This window comes from Diceros bicornis, chromosome 2 (genome assembly GCF_020826845.1).
Source record: "Diceros bicornis minor isolate mBicDic1 chromosome 2, mDicBic1.mat.cur, whole genome shotgun sequence".
Taxonomy (NCBI): Eukaryota; Metazoa; Chordata; class Mammalia; order Perissodactyla; family Rhinocerotidae; genus Diceros; species Diceros bicornis.
In genome coordinates, this window is record NC_080741.1 from 48,426,328 (window position 1) to 48,450,989 (window position 24,662).

The following is a 24,662-nucleotide window of genomic DNA, read 5'->3' on the forward strand; positions in this document are numbered from 1 at the left end:
TTTAAAAAAAAGATCTGAAAAGCAGATATGACAGAATGTTAATATTTATCCATTATATATTTTTCTGTATGTTTGAAACCTCATACTTATATTTAAAAAATTTTAATGCTCCATTTTGAAAAACATAAAAATCTCATAATCACTGTTATAGACTGAATTGTGTTTCCCAAAATTCATATGTTGAAGCCCTAAACCCCAATGACTGTATAGGGCCTTTAAAGAGGTAATTAAGATTAAATGAGGTCCTAATCTAATAGGACTGGTGCCCTTACAAGAAGAGGAAGAGACATCAGGGAATAGGTGCAGAAGAAGGCCATGTGAAGATACAGTAAGCAGGGAGCCATCTGCAAGCTAAGAGGCCTCAGGAGACACCAAACCTACTGACACCTTGATTTTAGACTTCCAGCCTCCAGAACTGTGAGAAAATAAATTCCTGTTGTTTAAGCCACTCAGTTGGTGGTATTTCGTTATAGCAGCTCTAGCAGACTAATAATATAATCACTGTAAAGATATATATACCCTTAATTGTTCATTCTATGTAAGCCAGTTAATAGAGAATAATTTTTCCAGCTTTACCTTTGCTTGAGCAGTTAAAGAGGAACCTGCAATCCCAGGCTCAGATAAAATGTGGCCACTTTTAAGCAAACACAGTCTTTGAACATCACTGTTTTGTGCATAACCCCTTAGTCTCTACTTCACGTAGCTGCTTTTACCCCACTTAAATTCCACTTCCTCCATTCCCATAGTCCTCTATCTAGCCTGGGAAGTGATTTCGTTTCCCTAAGCTTCCGTGTCATTTAAGAATATTCCTAATCATTTGGTACTTACTTAAATTACTACTCCTTTCCCACTTGGGAATGATTCCTTCCCTCCTCAAACTCTTTATCTGTACCTTTCATGATGATAAACTCTGAATACTTTTAGTATTATTCATTGTGATCCTCAACTCTCTTATTGGAATGTCAGGTTCTAAGGATAGGAATGGAATCGTATATTTGTATTCAAAATGCCTTTAAGGGCCCAACTCATAGCAAGCCCTCAAATACCTGCTGTAAGTGAACAGTGTCTCATTCCCAATTGTTTCACATGCAGTCGTTTTACTGCATCTCCACTAACTGCCCTTTCTGTCTAAAGCCACTGTTACTCGCCAGATTGCTGCAAGAGCCTTCTCTGGAACTGTCAGTATTCTAAACTGCTAATCTGATCATGTTATTCTCCTGTTTAGTTTCTCAGTTACTTCAAGTGTCAGCCTCCTATCATCTCACATTTCATCCAAAAACAACACTTCATCAAGATTTCACCATATCTTTCTACATATGTTGCAGAATACCAAATGCTTCTCTCAATACGTACTATACAACATGTATAGCGAAGTACATCATTCAATTCTATACCCCTAGTCCATGATGTCTAGTATAGTATATTCTAGTGCTCCATAAACAATAGGTAGTTAGTCTAGAAAATTATTAATTTAGAAATTCATAGCAAAGTATAAAAATACAAGGTCAATTTAAATTATAAATAAAGAGGATCCTAGGAATAAAATATATATCAATTAACATAGCTATAAATTCCACAGAATTTTTTTAAAAACTGACAAAATGGTTGAGTAGCATTCCCTCAGGGTGCACAGGCACTTGAGTGAAATTGGTGGTTACAAAAATTAAAAAACAAAAAACAAAGTGAAAAAAACAAAAATAAAAACCAAAACCCAAAACAAAACAAAAAGTAAACCTTCTAACGATAAGGTAGGCAGCCAATGAGAGTTTTATGAACCAAAATATTTCTTACTGTCTGTAAAGGCTGAGGCTGCCCTGGTGCAACTATTGTAGTCACGGCCGCGGTTGGCTGTACCACCACTCCTTGTGGGTGAGCTGTGAAAATCTGTTGTCCCTGGATGTACTGAAGATTTGGTTGGGCATAACTCTAAAAGATAAAATGAAGAAATTCATAATTTATACTTTTCTGGCTCTAATAAAGCAGTAATTGACTTTCAAGTTGGCATAATCTTATTGGAAGATAGATTCATCAAATTATTATTTTTTTATTTTTAGTATGAATATTTGGATACAAACGTGTAAAACAATCTTTTGTTTCAAACACAAAAGTTTCTTTTTTGAATAATTCTCTAGTCATTTACTTACTTTGCTTCTACTCTATCATAAAAAAAATAGAAAACTTCTTGGGTGGGGGGTGGCTCATGAAAGTTGTCTAATTGTTTAGCTTCCAATGAGACTGGAGTAACAACTGAAGTACTGCTCCTAGGATATCCAAGAAACAGCTCCTGCAGCTCTTTTCAGAAAGCCTTTTTACTACCATTCCTAGTAACTAACAGGTTGTTCTGATTGGAAAATGTCAAAGGGAGTGATTCATAGTAGAGGAAGTAAGGAAGGTGATCAGATTTTTCAACTAGTTTTTTAGCTTTTTGTAGTCTTTATAATATGACTCCTTCCAAGAAAGACAGCAGAATTCAGTGTATCTAAAATTCTTCCTACACATTGACTTATGCAGTGCTTTCTGAAGCAGAAAGTCCTTTCACATATGTTATCTCATTTAGTCCCGACCACCACCAGCGGCGGGGATCTCCCACACCTGGAGTTACATAAAAACTAAGTACCATGGCTAGGATCTAAACCTACTTTGGAATTATTTCTCATCAATAGAAAAACTGCTTAAAGAAGAAGAGCTGACAAGAAGCCCTGAAAAATAACTTTGCTGTCTTAAGGGGTGATGACTGCCAAGGAGCTAAATAGACATGTTACCTGTACTTAAGGATAGATTTTGATCCTATGGACTGAGATTCTACCAGGCGAAATGATTCAGAAGCATTAATTGATAAGTATTCAAAATAAAAAATATAATAATTCCAAATGATACCAGTAAAGTCCCAAGGAGTCTGCATAGGCCAATGTAGCTACCTAGATTTCTACATGAGTAATTACTGAGAGAACACAGAGAAAAGGAGAATAGGAAGAATATAACACTTGATTCAGTATTCTGGAACAGTTTAATCTACACAGATCATTAACCAGACTCAATGTTAATTGTCAAGACAGAATTATCAACAGAATAGTATCACAAAGCCTGAGAGAAAAATGTACACATTAAAAATGTTTTCCTCTCTAGGTATTTGGATATAAGAATGGGAAATCCGTGCAACATCAAAGATTTTGTAGAAACAAATATTATCTCCCCACCTAATTTGTGTCCCAAAGCCTGAAGTCTGGTTAAACAGAAAACACTTTTTCACACTGATGTATACCCAGACAATACTGAATCATAAGTCAGTACAAAAGGAGATATTAGCAACAAAGATGGTCAAATATTGTTTAAAAAATTAAAAAGTATATTCTAATAGGTAAAGTATAAATAACTTAAAATTTCTACCTGAACTTTGATAAAATAAGCCATAAAACAAAACATATCTAACTGGGTTCTACTCTATCATCACCAATTTATCTAAAAAGTGAGTTTTCAAGGGCCTGGATGCCCAGAAGAAAGCATCTTGAAGAGTGGATACAAGAGGCAAGTTACTGTACATGTAGGGGGTTAACACATATGCGCTAGCAATCCTGATTCTGAGTAGAAACAGTTTCTGGGAGGCTGAAAGAAGACAGTAATGGATAAATTGAAACCTTCCCAACCCACAAAGCTGAGCACCAGATACTATAATGAATCCCAAACTTAATTTTTTTCTGACCCACTCTCCTAGTCTAATCCATTGGCAAATTCTGTTGGTTCTACATTTGAAATATATACATAATCTGATAATTTCACACACCTCTCCTTCTACTAGTTTAGTACAAGTGGCCATAGTTTCTTGCCTAGATTAATCAACAGTCTTTTAACTGGTCTCCCTACTTTTGCCCTTGATTCCCACCATCTCTTCACCCAGAGTAGCCAGAGCGATCCCTCTTAAAATACATCAGATCATGCCACTCTGTTTTAACTTCTCCAGTGGATTTCTACATTACTCAGACTAATAACCAAAATCCTCACAAAGCCCTGACCATCTTGCTCCTCCCCAAGGCCCTGACCTCATATCCTACTACTGTCACCTTCACTCATCTGGAACAGGAAGGGTTTCATAATTATATCACACATTTTGAGTGATAAACATTTAATATTCTGATTTTGTAAAAAAAAAAAAAAAAAAAAAAAAAATTAAAAATCTAGATCAAAATACTAATTTTGAGAAAAAGTATCACCAGGGTGAAACGTTATCTCCAGAGTGACCAGGAGGTTAAGCACCCCAATCTACAATAGAAAAATGCTAATATTTTGGAAGCTGAAATTCCTTTGACCCTCAGTGAAACTATGTTCATGAAGAATTTGATAAGATCAGATAGTTAAGTAAGGCTCATCATGGAGAAACTTTAAAGGATTTGATTAATGTGAAACAAAGCTATGGTTTCTTTAGCATGATGACTCTGGCTGCAAATGTTGGCTGTGAGATAACTCTGAACTGAAATGGCATTATTCAGCTTGATCATTGCCTGTACTTACCAGATGAGACTCCAGACAAATTTTACCTGTTTCTAAAATGCAAAGATATATTTAAAGACTAACAATTTATCATCAGGAAGGAATGTGACACACACTGAAAATAATTCCCAGAGGAAATACCAAAAACATCTGAACAATATCAGCACTGCTAGGCTAAAAAAATCACCCCTGATAGCAATATTCATTTGGAGGTATAATGTTTGAAACTCAAACTGTCAAAAAGTAAAGGGAAAATAAACATTTTTCAGAGTTCTATAGTATCTGTACAAACCAGCTGACAATCACATGCCAATGCCAAAACCAACAACAGCAACAAAAAGGGGAAACTGGTTTGCAGTCCACTGAAATAACAAGAAAGATATATACACTTGTGAGATATATCCAATTAGCACGTGCCTGTCAAATCTCTCCATTTGCTGTGGGACAATCTGTAGGAGACTGACTCTCCCCTGCAAGCGACCTGAAATTATACAAAAGCTAATTTCTCAAACATAAACCCAATCTAGAAATATCTTTAAAATGTGACTTCCAATAGGAATTACAAGAGAAATCTAAGAAGGTCCAATATGTCACAGAGGAGAAAATATAATTGTTTTGCCCCTACTCTTCTGAGGGAGAAAAAATAATTACTATGTTATATCTGAGTCACTTCACTTTATAATGTGAAAAATTATAGTCTAAGCACTCAATTTTTTGAGATGTGATTTAGTATAACTTTGTAAGGTCATTCCTTAATGTTGCAAGACCACTATAAATCACATGGCCTCAGTTAAAATTGAGCTTTTATGTTTAATAAGTAGTTGTGGCAAAAAATGAAACAGTCGTCTTCTGATAATACATCTGCTCCAAATGTCAACAATAATGCATACAAACACACACACTAATTTATATCATATCACATACTACTTAATTTTCAAGGTTATTGTATCTTGTAAACTCAGTAGCCCACATTGGTATGGTTGATAGTAGGCTTTAACAACACAGACCTCAAGGCCTCCTCCTGAAAGTCAGATATTTGGGCCAGATATCAGATAGACGACTTTGACTAGCTGTATTTCATAGCCCACTAATGTCAATACTCTCTCAGTATTTATTAAGGGAACTGAGTAATAACTATAATTAAATCTTCAAGGTATATGGTGCTTTAAATCTATCACTATTAATATCCATTATCTCATGTAAACCTCTACCACTCAGGCATTCAGCTCATTTTATAGATGAGAAAACTAAAACTGAAGAATATAAGCGCTTGTCTCCAGAACATACAGTAAATGATGGACTAGCACTCAAAACACACACACTAACGACATGCTCTATGCTTCTCATTACCCAAAGTCCAACATCATCTCTGATCAACTAATCTTACAGAGAAGGGAAGGACAGTCTGAAACATCCTAAACCCATTTATCTACTACTCTAGTATACACAAAGTACATTATGGAGTCAATAAATGACTTCTTAGTAGGAACAGACCAGAAAACAGGAAGCAAGTAAAATTGTGATGATGGGTCTTAAAGGCTATGACTAAACTCTAGAGAAATCTTTTGTTCACTGAGAAGGAAAAAATAGATTCTATCTTATACGAATAACTGTATGACCAGTGAGCTCTCTACAGAGGAGCCTTTAATGGATATCTTCCATTGCTGTTGCTTAGGCTCTAACACCTAGGTTAAGAACATACTTCAGGAATAGGAGTGGGACAGAAGTAGACCATTTTTCTTATATCTGTGATACACAGTCTCAGGGAAAAACGCAAACCTAATGGCTTGGTCCAAGAAAGAATATGGCAAGACACAGCAGGAGAAGTTAGGACCTAAGAAATTTGTTTAAGATCCCTAAAACATTCCATAAAATTGATACCTGATGATCAATAATGCTCATTTTCTTTCTAGCCTTATCAAAGCCCTATAACATCCATTTTAAGCCAAACAGGAAAGGGAAAAAAAAACACACACAAAAAACTAAGTATAAGAATGTTCAGTACAGTGCTATTTATAATGAAAAAAACTTTCAATTTAAAGGACTATCCCAGGAAAATGAATAAACAATGAACTTATAAACAAATGGGGGGCCGGCCTGGTGGTGCAGCGGTTAAATTCGTGCATTCCACTTTGGTGGCCCAGGGTTCGCCGGTTCAGATCCTGGGCGTGGACCTACTCACTGCTCTCAAGCCATGCTGAGGCGGCGTCCCACACAGACGAGCTACAGGGCCAGCCCCGTGGCTTAGCAGTTAAGTGCGTGCGCTCCGCTACTGGCGGCCCGGGGTTCGGATCCCGGGCGCGCACCAATGCACCGCTTCTCTGGCCAAGCTGAGGCTGCGTCCCACATACAGCAACTAGAAGGATGTGCAACTATGACATACAACTATCTACTGGGGCTTTGGGGGGGAGGCGGGAAAGGAGGAGGATTGGCAATAGATGTTAGCTCAGAGCCGGTCTTCCTCAGCAAAAAGAGGAGGATTAGCATGGATGTTAGCTCAGGGCTGATCTTCCTCACAAAATAAATAAATAAATAAATAGGAGAGCTACAACTCTACAACTATGATGCACAACTATGTACTGTGGATTTGGGGAGAAAAAAGACAAAAAAAAAAAGAAGAAGATTGGCAACAGATGTTAGCGCACGGCGAATCTTCCTCAAAAAAAAAAAAAAAAGTAAATGGGATATTATATAGCCATTAAAATGTATATGTATGTATGTGTATATATATACACACATACATAAAAATACAGAGTAATTTGGAAAAATGGTTTAGAATTATGTTAAGTAGAAAAAAGTGGGATAAAGATCTTTAAGTCTTCAAGATTACAAACATATAAAATATATAAACATTTGGTTAAAGAGATCATAAAAAATGAAAGTAGTTAATACAGTTAAGGTTTTAGGAATTAAAGCACAATACTTTATCATGGCCTTTGGAACAAAATTTTGATACAGCTTCACCAAAAAAATATTAGCAGGGGCCGGCCCGGTGGCACAAGCGGTTGGGTGCGCGTGCTCCACTGTGGCAGCCTGGGGACGGCCGGTTCAGATGTGGGGCGTGCACCAACACACTGCTTGTTAAGCCATGCTGTGGTGGCGTCCCATATAAAGTAGAGGAAGATGGGCACAGGTGTTAGCGCAGGGCCAGTCTTCCTCAGCAAAAACGAGGAGGATTGGCATCAGATATTAGCTCAGGGCTGGTCTTCCTCACACACACACAAAAAAACTTAGCAGAAGTAAAAATTACTCATCAATACTAAGTAATGGACGCAGGAAACATCCCTGGGAGACTCTGCCATCCGTAATAATTCACCTTTACAGGCTGACGAGGAGTGATGGGAGAGACCTAGGAATGTGGCCAGGACGATGCTTTGGACATTTTTTTTAAGGCTTAAAATGTATTGCTTTGTTTTATAGAAAAAAGAAACAATTAAAAAACACAAAAATACACTTTGAAATATAAAATCAGTACACTCTTAGCTTTTAAATGTAACATTACTATTTCCTACCATAGTAATATCCTTAGGCTCCGTGTATCAGAGTCACTCTGGCAAACTTCATGAGGATAAACATGTAAGGTATAAAAAATAATATACAAGCTGGGTCTAGAGGAAGAAAAGAAAAGGGCAGCTATCTCCTAATTCATTTACCATGACAAAGGGTTCTCCTTTCATAGGGATATACAAAAATAAATTATATATAGGGCAGGCCCTGTGGCTTTGCAGCTAAGTGCATGCGCTCCACTACTGGCGGCCCAGGTTCAGATCCTGGGCGTGCACCGACGCACCACTTGTCCGGCCATGCTGAGGCTGCGTCCCACATACAGCAACTAGAAGGATGTGCAACTATGACATACAACTATCTACGGGGCTTTGGGGAAAAAAAAAGGAGGAGGATTGGCAATAGATGTTAGCTCAGAGCCGGTCTTCCTCAGCAAAGAGAGGAGGATTAGCACAGATGTTAGCTCAGGGCTGATCTTCCTCAAAAAAATAAATAAATAAATAAATAAAATAAATTATATATAATTCACTGCCTATAAGCAAAAAGGAGGAGTAATCCAAAAGTCATTCTCTGATCACTTGCTTTGGGGGAAGCCAGCTGCCATGCTGTAAGCAGCCCTACTGAGAGGCCCACGTGGTAAGAAACCGAGGCCAGTTTACAACCACATGAGTGAGCTTGAAGGTGAATCTTCCATCCCCCGTCTAGCCTTCAGATGACTACAGCCCTAGTTAACAGCTTGACTTCATCAAGGACTCTGAGCCAGAACCACCTAGCCAAGCTGCTTCTGAATTCCTGACCCACAGAAACTATGAGATAATAATTACTTATTTATCGTCTTAAGCTGATACTAAATTTTGGAGTAATTTGTTACACAACAATAGATAACTATAGTACATATAAAATTGATCAATACATAAGAGTGATCAACAGCCAGACTTCCCCCTTGCATCAGATTTAACATCCCATAAACAGACTGTAAGACAGACAAGAGAGGTCCCACAATTAGTTACCTGTACAATTGGTGGAGCTGTCTGTGAATAGGGCGATGTCACACCATAGACAGTTGGACAAGTCTGTCCTTGATAATATATGGTTGCTTGAGACTGTGCAGGAGAGTACTGCTGCTGTACAGTGACAGACTGTTGGTTTGAATCCCAAACACCATAATTCTGTCCCTGGACTGGGCCTGGGGCTGGCACTGGCAAGACAGCAACGCTGGAGTCTTGGTGTACCACACCATCACTTTGAGCCACATACTGTGAACTGGAAACTTCCACAGGCGCTGCCACATGTGGCACCACTGGTACAGGTGGAGGGGCAGCAAGGGGTTCTGTAGAATGTCCCACCAAGGGCTGAGAATGATCATAAGGAGCAGGAGAACATACAGGGTCCATGCTGGGTGTGGGGAGGAGCACCTTTCCAGCATTAGGGTTGCTGGGATCCACATAAGCCTGCATGGGATAACCTGGTGGGTAGCCAGCAAAGGGGTGATGAGAAGCATTGTAGCCAAGAGAGTCATAGGGCAGTGGAGATGTCATTCCCAGGTTCTGCATCTGCTGCTGTTGTTTCTGAGCCTCCCGTTGAGCCACCTCTTGCTCAAATAACTTCCGACGCTCCTCTGTAGAAAGTTTATTGCGGTCTTTAATTCGTACTTTCTTTTTAGAAGTTGGTGTATCATATCTAGAAAGAAAACAAGAGCATCACAAAAAGTTTTTTCCTAAATCATAGACATAATCGAAGCAACAATAAATATTATGTCACTCAATACTAAACCAGTAACCACACCAACTCCAATCTGGTCTTAGTTAAAAATCATACTCAAGGGGGCCGGCCCAGTGGCGGAGCGGTTAAGTGCGCGCACTCCACTCCGGCGGCCTGGGGTTCCCAGGTTTGGATCCCAGACATGCACCGACTCATCACTTGTGAAACCATGTTGCAGGGTAATCCCATATAAAGTAGAGGAAGATGGGCAGAGATGTTAGCCCAGGGCCAATCTTCCTCAGCAAAAAGCGGAGGACTGGCAACAGATGTTAGCTTAGGGCTAATCTTCCTCACACACATACACAAAAAAATCATACTCGAAATTACTTAAGGAGTCTTGCAGACAAGAGAGAACCTCAAGGAAATAGACACTTGGACAAAAATAATTTTATCCTTATTCTCAGATTCTAGAACCTCACATTAAAGATACATATAGCATCCTAAATAAATTCTTATTTATTAATTAATCAATTCTTAATTATTTAGTAAGCATCCTAAACTATAAATTCTTCTTCATAGTTCGGGACAATTGTATAACTAAAAATTTTGAAATTAAAACAAAAACCAACACACACTAATAAAAGCTACAGAATTTGATGTATGTCTGACCACACACATTTCTAACATACAGCAACAAAGGACAGTTAAGTGAAAGATGAGCATGCACACACAAAAGTATGGGAAAGTATACTCACATAGTCTTCTCTGTGCAATACCAAGTATAATAGCTTACTGCTAAGCCTAATACCCTGTGATAGTTTTGACTAATGTGCCCAGTAGGTCCACAAGAAACCATCAGCTCTAACGTTCACAAGAAAGAGAATTGAGGGCTTAAAGATTCTTTTGTGAAGTTCTACGGACTAAATCAAACTTCTGAGAAACTGTTCTTGGCAAAAATTAAAAAATGACAACCAATTTCAAGATGTTTTATTGCAAACAAACACCTAATAACAGCTTCACAGATAATGTCATAACATTTATCCAAATAGCAAAAAATATATGGCCTAAGAATCTCTAAGCTAAAAATTTCCTTTAAAGTGTTAGTGGGGTTTCTGCCTTAGCTGATTGGCAGAAACAAATGCAAATAATCTATAGAAGAGAGCACCTTAAATTCAGGCCTCAATGAATTCCCACAGATAAAGTTCCATGGAAGATGAATTCATCAAAAACTAAAATTATATATATATAAAATAAAAATATACTTTATATCATTATAAAATTATATATATATCTCAACAAATGAGAGGAAGAGACCCACAAAGACTACTGATGCTGGAATTATCCAACATAAGCTATAAGAAATGTTTAATAAAATAAAAGAGGCTATTAAAAATATGACTAAGGAACAGGACCATAAAACATTATCAGGCAGATTTGAAAAAGAACCCCATGAAGCATCTAGAAAGGAAAAAGAATGGAAATTAAAACTTAATTATCATATAAAATTGAGCATGCATATGCCTGACAACTCAGCAATTCTATTCATATACCCAAGAGAAACTTTTGCACATATACACCAAAATAAGTACAATCATAATAGCACTATACATAACAGAAAAAGCTTTATAACAAAATATTACACAGCAACGAAAATGAAGAAACTGACACATACTATAATGGATAAATCTTAGCAATATAACATCAAGTGAAAACAAAGTACCCTCAAATTAAATGCAGAATAATAGCCTTTTCATAAAGTTAAAAACTAATACAGTTTTAAGAAATATATATTAGATGACATAAAACTATATTTAAAAAACTGAAAGCCAGGGTATAGTGAACACAGGATGCAAGATGGTGTTATTTCAAGTAATAAAGGCAGGGGATGGTACAGGAAGAAGTGACATAGCTAGATTTATGATTGTTAAGATGCTAGCTTTTGTGCTGGGATCTCCAGGGCTTATTACATTATAATACATATACGGAGAAGAGGTCCATGCATAGAAATGATAAGTGTCATGAACCAAGAATAATCCAATATTCAATTCAATTCAGTGCCCCTAAGATCCATGATATGGTTAAGCAAGAGATTAGACCTGAAGAGAATTAGTAACTTGGAAGATGATCTTCAAATTCAAAAAGCTGAACGAATTTCAATCAGATAAAAGAAAAATAAATCCTCATATAAACATTAGGTGATACTGCAACACCAAAAACAAAGAGAATATCTTAAAAAGCAGGCCAAGAGAAAAGCCAAATTATTTAAAGAAGAGCAACAATTAGACCAACAAGTTTCATAAGAGCAATAAGGGAAGCCAGAAGACTGAAGAATAACAGCTTCAAACTGTTCAAAGACTGTTAACCTGGCAAAACTTGCTTTCAAAAATGATAATCAATGTTCACATAACTTATACATAGCAGTAATATTCACAATAGCCACCTGAAAACAATCCAAATGCCAATCAACTAATGAATTTATAAACAAACTATGGTATATCTATACACTGGACTACTACTCAGCAATAAAAAAAGAACCCACTGAGACACATAATAACACGGATGAATCTCAAATGCAAATACTAAGTGAAAGAGGACAGACTCAAATACTATATAGTAGATGATACCATATATATGACATTCCAGAAAAGACAAAACCAGAGGGTCAGAAAGCAGATTAGTGGTTGCCAGGAACTAGGGGTAGGAGAAGAGGACTAACCACAAAGTGACACAAGAGAATTTTTTGAGATGACGGAAATGTTCTATATCATGACTCCACGTGGTGGTGGTTACAGGACTGTATGCATTTGACAAAACTCATTCAGTTATACACTTAAAATTGTGAATTTTACTGTAAGTAATTTATATATGCTGATTAAATAAAGCTGATTTTTAAAATTGAGGATGAGAAATGCAAACAAAAAAATGAAAAAGACTTTTTAGATAAAAATTGAAATATTATGAACAGAAAATCACCAAAAGAAACCTTTTAAAGGAAGGTCTGAGCTCAGAAGGAGAAACAAAGAAACTGGTAAATTTAAACAAACTAAATAAATCAGTTTGTGTACATACAAAAAATTAATAACTGATGGAGGCACTGAAGGAAGTATAATGCTGGACAATAATAGCATATAAATTTGGAAAGCTGAATGAACAGAGTTCAAGTATCCTAAACTACTTATGTTTTTCAGAATATTAAGTTTAAACAATCAGTTAAAGAATTGTCAAAAAAGATTTAAAAACAAAAAACAGCTGGGGCTGGCCTGGTGGCATAGTGGTTAAGTGCGCGCACTCTGCTTTGGGGGCCCAGGGTTCACAGGTTCGGATCTCAGGCACGCAGTGACGCACCGCTTGCCAAGCCATGCTGTGGCGGTGTCTCATATAGAGTGGAGGAAAATGGGCATGAATGTTAGCCCAGGGCCAATCTTCCTCAGCAAAAAGAGGAGGATTGGCTCCTCCGATGTAAGCTCAGGGCTGATCTTCCTCACAAAAAAAAAAAAAAAAAATCAGCTATAAGCTATTTATCAGACACAGAAAAGCTGAAAGTAAAAGGAAGGAAGAAAAGATAAACCAGTTAAATCCTACCAACAGGAAAACAGCATACTTCTATTAATATCAAACAAAGGTGACTATAAAGCAAGTCTCACTAAAATTCTAAGAACTGGTACACACCAATTAATAGCAATTAAATTGGAAATTTAACAAAAAGAAATTTAAACACAAACTGCAAATCATAATAGTATTTAGAACTAGATTATGATAAAACTACATTATCAAAAGAGTAGTTCAAGCAGCACTTATGGGGAAATTTAAATCCATAAACACTTTTATTAGAAGAGAAAATGCTAAAAACTAATAAGCCAAGAATCCCAAGTATTCCAATTAAGAAATAAAAAAACAACATAATAAACCTAAAAAAGTGGAAGGAAATAAAACCATGAGTAGAAATCAATTACCAAGATAAAAAATGCTATCATTCTGGCATTTGTGTTGGAAGTATTGCTAGCAAAATAACAAGAACCAGGCCTAAGAATTAGAAAGGAAAAACAAAACAAATTCATATGATATGGACTGTTGACAAAGACAAAAAAAGGGCAAAAAACCCTATACTCTTGAAATTAATGAGAGTTTTGTATGGTTGCCAAACATGAGATCAATACACAAAAGTAAACTGCAAGTCCAAACACAAGCAACAAACTGAAAATGTAACAAAAAATTAAGAAAATAATTCAGAAATCAATACACCAAAAGATACATAAGTCTTTCTGAAGAAACCTATAAACAAAGAGATTAATGAAAATCTTTATCTTTAATAAAAACATTAAAGAAGACCTAACTAGACAGAGAATATTAAATACTCAATTTCAATATAGGAATAGGAGTACTCAAAATTTTAAAGATATCAAGTCTCCTCAGAATCATCTCTTTGAGGAGCTGGAGAGAGTGGGAGAAACCTGACAAGCAGATTTTAAGGAAGAACAAGTCTAAGAAAAGACATGACACCCCAGAAGATCAAGTAGGGATTTGCCCTACTTCTTATTAAGACTTAATATAAGCTACCGTCATTACGAGCCCAGAAACAGATCCTCCCATATATGAAAACTTGTTGGAGAGAGGCAGCACTGCAGATCAGTGGAGAAAAGATGAGCTTTAAGTAAATGGTGCTGGGACAATTGGGTATTCACTCAGAAAAAAATGAAACCAGATCTCTACCTTACAACATATATAAAAATTAACTTCCAATGGATTAAGGACGTAAATCTCTTTAAAAAAAAGAAAAAGGAGTATCATCACCTTAAGGGTAGCGAAGAATTTTTCTTTCTTTCTTTCTTTCTTTTTTTTGCTGAGGAAGATTTGCCCTGAGCTAACATCTGTTGCCAATCTTCCGCTTTTTGTATGTGAGCCGCCACTACAGCATGGCCACTGACAAACAAGTGGTGTAGGTCCGCACCCAGGAACTGAACGTGGGCTGCTGAAGCAGAACATGTTGAACTTAACCACTAGGCCACTGGGGCTGGTCCGGGAAGAATTTCTTAAAAAACACTAAGCACTAACCTCAAAGGAAACATACAGTATGTATGATATATTAAATTACACCATAGTTAATAAATTCTGTATACCAAAAGACACAAAAAGAGTCCAAATACAAGCCATAAACTGGGAAAAAACACTTGCAAAAATTATCACCAAAACAGAATTACATTTAGAATATATATAAAGAACTCCTAAAACTCAAAAAGACATAATTTAATAAATGAACAACACATATAAAAAGACACTTCACAAAAGAGGAAACAGGAATGGCCCATAAACATATGACAATCTATTTAGTAATTAGGAGAATGCAAATTAAAATCATGACTTACTACTACATACCCAGACAGCCCAAAATCAAAAATTCTGACAACTACATTACATGAATGCTATATTTCAATTTTTTAAAAAGTAAATTTAAAAAGAACTGCTCTAGAATAAATGTTTTCTAGTCCCCAGCGGGCGATTATGTGGCATGTTTTTCTACCAGCATGATAAAGACACCCTCTGACACAGGGATCAATCAGCATATTGACTGGTGTGGCACAAGATTCACTAGAAAAGAAAGTTCTGACTTTGGAAGAATTACCATTATCTTTGAAGAGTTATCTCCCACCAACCGCCATTCCCCTTTAAAGAACAGATCTGTGACTCCTCAAATAGCATTTAAATGTTATCAAGCAGAAACCATTCAAGTACAAAAAATCTACTAGTTTTCACAGCTATTATTACTGTCAAAAGAGACTGTCTCAACATTTATCAGTAAAGTTTTCTACTCACTCATCAAGAGAATATACTTATTCAAAAAGCCTTTGCTACGCCAAATCAGAAGAACATGACGGGCACTTTTCGACTTGCTCAGAGAATAATTCACACAGGCCACTTACCTGTCATCTGGCCTTTTTGTTCCCCGCTCGTAGGCAGAAGAGGGTGGTGAGAGGGAGCCCCTTCGTTTCCTTTTCTCTTTATTTTGAGTTTGCTTGTCTGGGTCTCTCTCTCTTGACCTGTTAGGAGTCTTTGGGGCAGCTGTTTGATCTCTGAAGCCAACAGTATCCCTTCCTCGTTCAGTTACTAAGCGAAAAGGGTTTTTAAAAAATTTACTTGGTAGACTTTTCTCTTTCATGATAGTACATCAACTGTGTAACAAAATTTCTATCCAACAAATGGATCTATGTACTCTTTCCTCATATACCCAGTCTTGAATTTGGATGAGACACAAGGTCTTGTGTGTGTGTACACTCTACTTCCTGCAAGTCTCTTCCATGAACGCCCTTTTCTACCTTTCCCCACCAAAGTCTCAGTCCAAGCCTTCACCATTTCTAACAAGTTCTGTGGAACACATGTGCATGCAAGATGTTCCCATTACCTTTAGCAAGGCAGTCTGCTTGTCAGTTCAAAATGTAAAAGCCTTCCACTGCCCCTGTAACTCTGCATATTTATAGTTTGTAGAAGAGCAGCCTGGCACACTAAGCATAAAAATCTCAATAGGAAAAGTCTCTTTAATTTAAAGAAAAAAAAAAAAAAAGGATTAGACAACTTTTTATGAACTACAATTTTAAAAGGAAAATATTCCAAACACAGGTGATAATAGATGATAACTCAAGAAGTTATCAAAGCCAGAGAGCTACATCTTCAAAAAAAATGCCAGCTTCCTATTGAAAGATGGTACTACTAACCTTCTTCACTCAGTCTCTTTATCTAGAATGGTTCTCACTCACGCTATCCTCCCTCAATTTCATTGCCACTGTTTCCAAGGGTGTCCTAAGTACCACTTTTCACTGATCACAACTCCTAGTTTCTCATCTCCCTAAAAAGTCTAAATCCCACCACAGAATATTTCAATATAAATTGACTGGTATTATATGTTGGTACTTTGTGTGTTGGTACTGCTACCTGATTAATCAGATTGCTCTCTTCTTGAGGAGAGAATTTCTTATAAAATATCTCTCATAGCACAAATCAGATTCTCAATATTAACTGGTTTTTCTTTTTCTCATCTCAGAAAAACATGCTATCAGTTGTTTTTTCCTAGCAGTAGGGTTAGATTTGTATGTGCCATTCTCGCAGTTCTCCTTTTAGTTGCCAAAAACTCCATTTATTTGCAAAACAGTTACTAATCTACAGGCATGTATGAGCATTTGTCAGTGAGAAGCTAAAAGAACTCATCTATACCACATGCTGGAAGAAAATACCACACGATTAAAACAACTGTTCCAGCTCACAAGGTAGTAGCACAACATCCTTCTGTGAAGTACTATTATCTAGTTTCACCTGTATCTGCCCATGACTACTCTATTTCTTCCTTCAAACCTAGGTTCCTTGCCCCGGTGTTAATTTCCTTAAAATGTGGCTATTTCTTCACTATATCCTGGTAAAAAAAGAAAAGGAATCACACCAACAGTTCATATTCTGACTCTGCATCTTAGAATATGTGAGGCAGAGAAGTCATTCCATTTATTAAGGCTGATTTTCTCATATTATAAAATGAGAGTAAAGCTGGACTACACATTTCCCCAAGTATTTCACAATTCTTATGAATGTCAAAAGTTGTAAGCTTTTTAATTGCTTGACACTGAGGTATAGAAGCCAGGCTTGAATTTTAAGCATTTCTTTCTTTCTTTCTTTCTTTTTTTTTTGGTGAGGAAGATCAGCCCTGAGCTAACATCCATGCCAATCCTCCTCTTTTTTTTTTTGCTGAGGAAGACTGGCCCTGGGCTAACATCTGTGCCTGTCTTCCTCCACTTTATATGGGATGCCGCCACAGCACAGCCTGACAAGCGGTGCCTCGGTGCGCACCCGGGATCCGAAGCCAGACCGCCAACAGTGGAGCGCGTGCACTTAACGGCTACACCACGGGGCCGGCCCCTATAAGCATTTCTTTAATCTAAAATCCTGAGACTGGGGGTGGGGGTTGTTCTACATGTGAGGGAGAAACTAAAGTAGGCACACAAAAGACTGCTTCCTGAAAAGATTATGGCAGTCCTTTACACACTATGCCCTGCATCTCTCAGAGGGCCACACCAAACAAGACATTTGCAAAATACTGGGGGGAACTCTCACAGGAATTTAAGCTTTGCCTATCTTGCTAATGATTTCAACTCAGTAGGCGCAGAGAAGCTAGCCTCTGATGATCAGTTCTACAGTGGTGCCACTTGTTTTGCCAACTAGTACTGCCCGACTCTTCCTTCTTTCTTATGGGAAGAATTCTTTGCAGCCCTAAGTAGGATGCCCACTAGAATTAAAAATATCCAAAAAATACAACAATGATGCAAAGGACACCTCACAGGTCTTTAACCAACAAGATTATTTAACCAGTGAGATTTAAGATTATAAAAAGCTCTTCATGCCGAAAATAAAGAAAAAGACCAAAAACATGATCAAACTGGCTCCTTCACCCTATTCATATTGAGTCAGTGCTGAAGGGGCTCGAGAGACCAACAATAGCCACTGTGACTGATCCCATTGCTTTAATTGCTAAAGAAGTATGCTGGAAACATAACTAAGTGGTAAAGCCCAGAAACAAGACTGCCATGGCCTCTCTGTTATCTGTTCTGTAATAATAATTCTTAACCTTTTGAGGTGTCATTGACTCTCTGAGAATCTGAGGCAAGTTTTGAATTTTCCCCAGAAAAATGAATGTACACAAAGGATTTTGAATATAAACATCTACAGGTAAAGACTTACACGAACCTCTAGGAGTACAAGTTTAAGAATGACTGTGTTAGAGGAACAAATGAATGGAAGAGAAGCTACTAAAGGCCATGACTTCAAGGAAAGCAACAACACAGGTAGTATAAAGGGACATCTCCTTTGGCAAAAATTCACTAAGAAAGAATAAAAATGCAGTTTCCAAGTTTTTACACGAATATTTCATTTACCTAATTACATATTGTCTGGTTTCAAAAACAAAATAGCTAAAATTCTTATCAGTTACCTCTGTGTACTTCAAAAAGAATATTTGTAAAGCCATATACACAGAGTATCTCTGAATACCTACTTGTGTTCTCCTTTTCAGCTTGACTTTTCTTTGGAATCCGATATACCTCCTGCAAAATATAAACCAAAGAAAGGTTATTAGTGTGGAGTGGAAGTGGTGATTGCTTTGAAGCTGACTGATTTCATATGGCAACAAGAAATGGGAAGGAACAGGCTGATATTTATTCTCGAAAATCTGACTTATATATGGCTTTAAATAAGAATAGATCCTGGTTCCTTACAAATAAGTAAAAACATATAGTACAAATATACACACACACACATATACACGCACACATAAAATATATATATATATATATATATATATATATTTTTTTTTTTTAACATCTACCAGGCTTGTATGATCTCATTAGCTAAGTAAACAGGCTAAGTAACTAGGGAATTATATTCCTGGCAGGAATACACTTCCTGATAATCTTAATTTACATATGCCTTCTGCATATAAAATGAAGTCATCTATAGCTCCTTTACTGAGAGTATATAATTCTAACATCTCACTCACCATCCCTACTTAAGGGAAGAAAAGGTTAGTAATAACTCAGCTATGTAAAAACACTTCAAAAAAATTACCTGTGTAAAGACAATTCCCAGTATTCAGCATATCCTTATTTTTCTTTTTTGTTAAACACGTCTATTCTTTTTTCTTTTTTTTTCCTCCCCAAAGCCACAGTACATAGTTGTATATTCTAGCTGTAAGTCCTTCTGGTTCTTCTGTGTGAGCCACCACCACAGCAAGGCTACTGACAAACAAGTGGTGTGGTTCCGCACCCAGGAACCGAACCCGGGCCGCTGAAGCGGAGCACATCGAACTTGAACCACTAGGCCATCAGGGCTGGCTTCAGCATATTTTTCTATAAATGCAAAACCAACGTGGCTAATGGCCAAACGTAATATCTACTTTCTTATTGTTGTTATTTATAAAAAGGAAAAATAAGCATTAGATTATTGTTGCTCTAAAAATAGTATCTAATACTGTACCAAAATTGTTCTTGAGAAATGTAAACTACGTTTTTAAGCCTTGAGGTACCTTTTCTAGTTGTATGAATCTAAGGCCTAGAACCTGTTCTGTTCCCTGACAATCCCTCACTTTTCTAGTCCATCAAGTAGCTCTTGGGCACAACACTTCCTTAACAATCAAGTGGGCAAAGGGCAAATCCACACATTCTCAATGGTACATCATATGATAACCTCCCTTTAGAGTAATCTCACAACATTGACCATATGTATATGACGTAGTAGTCTCATTTTTTAGGAATTGTACTCTAATAAAATCAGAGAACTCCTCTTTCCACATGATTGTTGGTTCTAGCAATATTCGTAGAAAATGAGAAACCACATGTCACACAACTGAGGGAGGGTCAAGATGTAATATTCAGTTGTCATTAAAAATGCAAATGTGGACTACACAGATACAGGGCCATCTATCCGAATGTAGATTTTTTTTTTAATCCTTCAATACTACATGTATGCTGATAAATTACTGAATAAAGATATTATTTTTTAAAGATTTTATTTATTTATTTTTTCCCCCCCAAAGCCCCAATAGACAGTTGTATGTCATAGCTGCACATCCTTCTACTTGCTGTATGTGGGACACAGCCTCAGCACGGCCGGAGAAGCGGTGTGTCGGTGCCCGCCCGGGATCCGAACTCGGGCCGCCAGTAGCGGAGTGCGCGCACTTAACCGCTAAGCCACGGGGCCAGCCCTAAAGATAATTATTGTTATAATTAAATGTGCACTTACTCTGTGTGCCAGGTATCATGCTAAGCATTTCAAATGGCTGAAATTAGAGCTTCAAAACAACCGTATGAGGAAGGTACTGTTACCTCCATTTTATAAATGGGAAAACTTACTTAAAAAGCTTAGCAACCTGCCCAAGGTTATGATGCTATCAGATGGTCTGACTCCAAGGCACTTTATCTACTGTACTAGCTGACATAGGATATGGCTAACTGGGCCGGCCCCGTGGCTTAGCGGTTAAGTGAGCGCGCTCCGATAACTGGAGGCCCGGGTTCGGATCCCGGGCGCGCACCGACACACCGCTTCTCCGGCCATGCTGAGGCCGCGTCCCACATACAGCAACTAGAGGGATGTGCAGCTATGACATACAACTATCCACTGGGGCTTCGGGGCAAAAAAGGAGGAGGATTGGCAATGGATGTTAGCTCGGAGCCAGTCTTCCTCAGCAAAAAGAGGAGGATTAGCATGGATGTTAGCTCAGGGCTGATCTTCCTCACAAAAAAAAAAAAAAAGGATATGACTAACAGTCAGCATTATTTTGGGAAGGAGTACCATTTTGGGGATTTATGCACAAATGTAGGTGGCATCCTCCGTCCCCCTAGCCTTTCTTTCCTATGTAGGACTTCCATTAGAACTATGAGTCTCAACTCTGGCTGGACAATTAGACCACTCCAGGAAACTTTTATAGAAATACTGTCCCAGACAAACAATCTAAAACTCTGGGTGCGGGTCCCGGGAATCTGTATTTTTGAGAAGGTTCCCCAGATGATTCTGATGCCTGGAGAAGGTTGAGAACCACTCAACTACTGGCTTCTCTTAATAGTCTTCACTAACGCCTCCTCACAAAGGAGAATCTGAGAGAAAGACCTATACATGCCTGTCCTCAGCTCAGAGTCATCTGGGTTCTCTCTCCTCTTGGGCTGCTTTTGCCTGAAGAGAGGATACATTCCAATCTGCTCTTCTGAGGGATGCCCGGAGTTGTCTAGCTGTCAGCGTCTAGCTGTGGGTTATACTGAATCAGGGATAAAGACAGGAAGAACAAAGCTGACACTCGTAGTTCTGTCTGACTTCTCTGTCCACCTCTCAGAGGAGTTATTAAACTTGGGGAAAAAGTAAGAATGCCACTTATCAGCACCTACCCACACTACAGGGAAAAACACGTATTCTGCTAATTTTAAAGAGCTTGAAAATGACTATTGCATTAGGTACTCTGTAAACCTAGGCACTCCAAAAGATAACATGTTCATTCACAAAGGGTGCTTAGACAGACAAACCGAGGGACGTCTGCATCAACTAAGGATTACACAATTTTAACCTATTTAGTTTCTTTTGCACAAGGTCTTGGCATTAGAAACATTTATAGTAATTTATTACACAGACCTCAAGTTGGGGACCCACTCTGTGGTGGAAGTTACTGTTCCAGAGGAAATGCTTCTCAAAGATACATTCTTAATTCTATTCAAAAGTTTAGAGCAACTGCTAAGTAGAAAATGTATTCTGATGTGCACAAAACGGATGATTACTACTGACTAGTGGACCAAGAGCTACTGACTATTAGTGCATGCCTAACATTATGGGGAACAAGTTCTATCAACATGCACCCAAGCACTTGGAGTTACTAACTTGATCCTCTTCTTCATATAGTCAAAGCTACACATAAAATTTAAGCTGGAAACTCAGATTATCTACTTTGAAGCCCTGAAAATGGAAATGAATTTTTCCAAAGTCCCACAAATAATGAAAACTGAGAGGGAAGCAGAAGAAGCAGAAACCAACCACACAGTGCTAAATAAACTCAAAAAATATTGCATATCTCATGCTTTTTATCACTAAACCTATACCATGATTCTCTTTCATCCCTGGTAAAAACATTATTTACAGGCCTCACATGTAACCACAAATTATATATTTCCAGGGTCAGACTAATAAGTGTGCCTCTGCAAAATTTTTAACTCTTTTCAAAGTTTAGAACTTGGCCTACCCTTGGCCAATCACTGCAGCACATTTTTAACACATCCCAAATGAACTGCTAGAAATAGACTGTAGAAACAGGACTAAAACAAAATTATGAAACAATACTTTATAACAAAACTTTTAGTTAACACTGATGTAGACTGTTCTTGAGCTAAACAAGAACTTGAGAACAAAATAACTTATGAGAGTACGATTAATTTTTTACCTTTTATTATAGAGATCAGATTATCTATCCTGTAATAACAGATTTGCTTTTTATTTATTTATTTATTTTTTTGTGAGGAAGATCAGCCCTGAGCTAACATCTGCCAATCCTCCTCTTTTTGCTGAGGAAGACTGGCCCTGGGCTAACATCCGTGCCCATCTTCCTCTACTTTATATGGGACGCCCCCACAGCATGGGTTGCCAAGCGCTGCGTCAGTGCTTGCCTGGGATCCGAACCGGCAAACCCCAGGCTGCCGCAGCGCAACGCGTGCACTTAACTGCTTGCGCCACCGGGCCGGCCCCCCAGATTTGCTTTTTAAAACTAAGACCAGATTATTTTAGTTTTTCCTTGTTAGCAAGTACAGATTAAATTGTGTATGTGCCAACCAAATCTTTTTTCCTAGATATTTTCCTAAATGATAGCAAGTCTAAGAACAAAAAAAAAGAGAGAGAGAGAGGCTGTGAACAAGGTGCCACTTTCATAGCAGAAGAGCAGACAAACAACGGCAGGAGGGGACAAAGAGAGAGAAAATATGAAAGCAAAGCTACCAGATATGGAGTTCAAGTGCCAACTTTAGGTTTAAGAAGTCCTAGGAGAGAAGCAACTATTTTAGGAAATAATGATGATGAGTTTTTCAGAATTAAAGAAATATCAAATACTTCTGATTAAAGAGGGATCAGAGCTAAGAGCACCAAACAGGAACAAAAAGATTATGACCTAGCAAGTCTGCACCTGGGTTTATATGCCAAAAAAAAACCACAACCTCACATTGGTTCATATAGGGATATGCAGAAAATGTTCATCATCACAATGTCTATGGTAGAAGAGAGTTGAAGGCAATCTGGGTATCCATCAACAGGGAAAGGATGGATAAACTATTGTTAGATGCACACCAGGAAATAAAATGCAGCAGTTAGAAGCAAAAGACTAGAAAGAATACAAAGCAACATGGATGGATCTTAAAAACATAGTGCTGAATTAAAAAAAAAACGAGATATATATATTAAAAATACATGTGTATATGATCATCTCAATTGACGTAGAAAAAGTACTTGACAAAATTCAACATACTTTAACGATAAGAACACTCAAGAAACTAGGACTAGAAGGAAACTTCCTCAATCTGATTAAGGGCATCCATGAAAAACCCACAACTAACATGGTACTTAATGGTAAAACACTGAAAGCTTTCCCCCTAAAATCAAAACAAAATAAAGATGCCTGCTCTCACTACTTCTATTCAACCTTGTACTAGAAGTTCTAGCCAGGGCAATTGGGCAAGAAAAAAAATAAAAGGCATTCAAATTGGAAAGAAAGAAGTACAACTATCTCTATTCACAGAAAAAATGATCTTGTATATAGAAAATCCTAAAGAATCCACACACACACAAAATCTATTAAAGATAATAAATGACCTCACCAAAACTGCACGATACAAGATCAACATACAAAAATCAATAGTATTTCTATAAGCCAGCAATGAACAAGCCAAAAATGAAATCAAGAAAATCATTACATATTACATTAGCAACAAAAAATAAGTAAGTAGGAATACATTGCTTAACCAAGGAAGAGCAAGGCTAGTACACTGAAAATTATAAAACATTGGTTGCAAGAAATGACAGAAGACCTAAATAAATGGAGAAACTTATGGTTATGGATTGGAAGACAATGTTGTCAGGATGGCAATACTACCCAAAATGATCTACAGATTCAATGTAATTTTCTCTATCAAAATTCCAACTGCCTTTTTTGCAGAAATGGAAAAGCTGATCCTAAAATTCACATGGAATTGCAAGGGACCTTGAAGAGCCAAAACAATCTTGAAAACACACACACAGTAGAAAGACTCACAATTCTCAATTTCAAAACTTACTATACCAAGCTACAGTAATCAAAATAGTGTGGTACTGACATAAGGACAGAAATATAAATCAATGGAACAGAACTGAGAGTCCAGAAATAAACCCATACATCTATGGCCAAATGATCTTCAACAAGGGTGCCAAGACCATTCAACTGGGGG

At 37.5% G+C, this 24,662-nt stretch overlaps 1 protein-coding gene across 6 annotated transcripts in view; it reads right to left on the minus strand.

Moving 5' to 3' along the window:
* Positions 1 to 24,662, minus strand: part of SETD2 (SET domain containing 2, histone lysine methyltransferase) — a 137,281-nt gene that overhangs the window by 25,758 nt on the left and 86,861 nt on the right. For 5 of the 6 annotated variants that reach the window (XM_058557030.1, XM_058557026.1, XM_058557045.1 and 2 more), the window contains 4 exons: positions 18,719 to 18,767; positions 15,609 to 15,792; positions 9,000 to 9,669; positions 1,792 to 1,926 (listed from right to left, as the gene is read on the minus strand). In XM_058557030.1, the coding sequence (XP_058413013.1) occupies positions 1,792 to 1,926; positions 9,000 to 9,669; positions 15,609 to 15,792; positions 18,719 to 18,767 (1,038 nt within the window). The remainder of the gene's footprint in view (positions 1 to 1,791; positions 1,927 to 8,999; positions 9,670 to 15,608; positions 15,793 to 18,718; positions 18,768 to 24,662) is intronic. The other variant, XM_058557063.1, reaches the window with a different exon arrangement.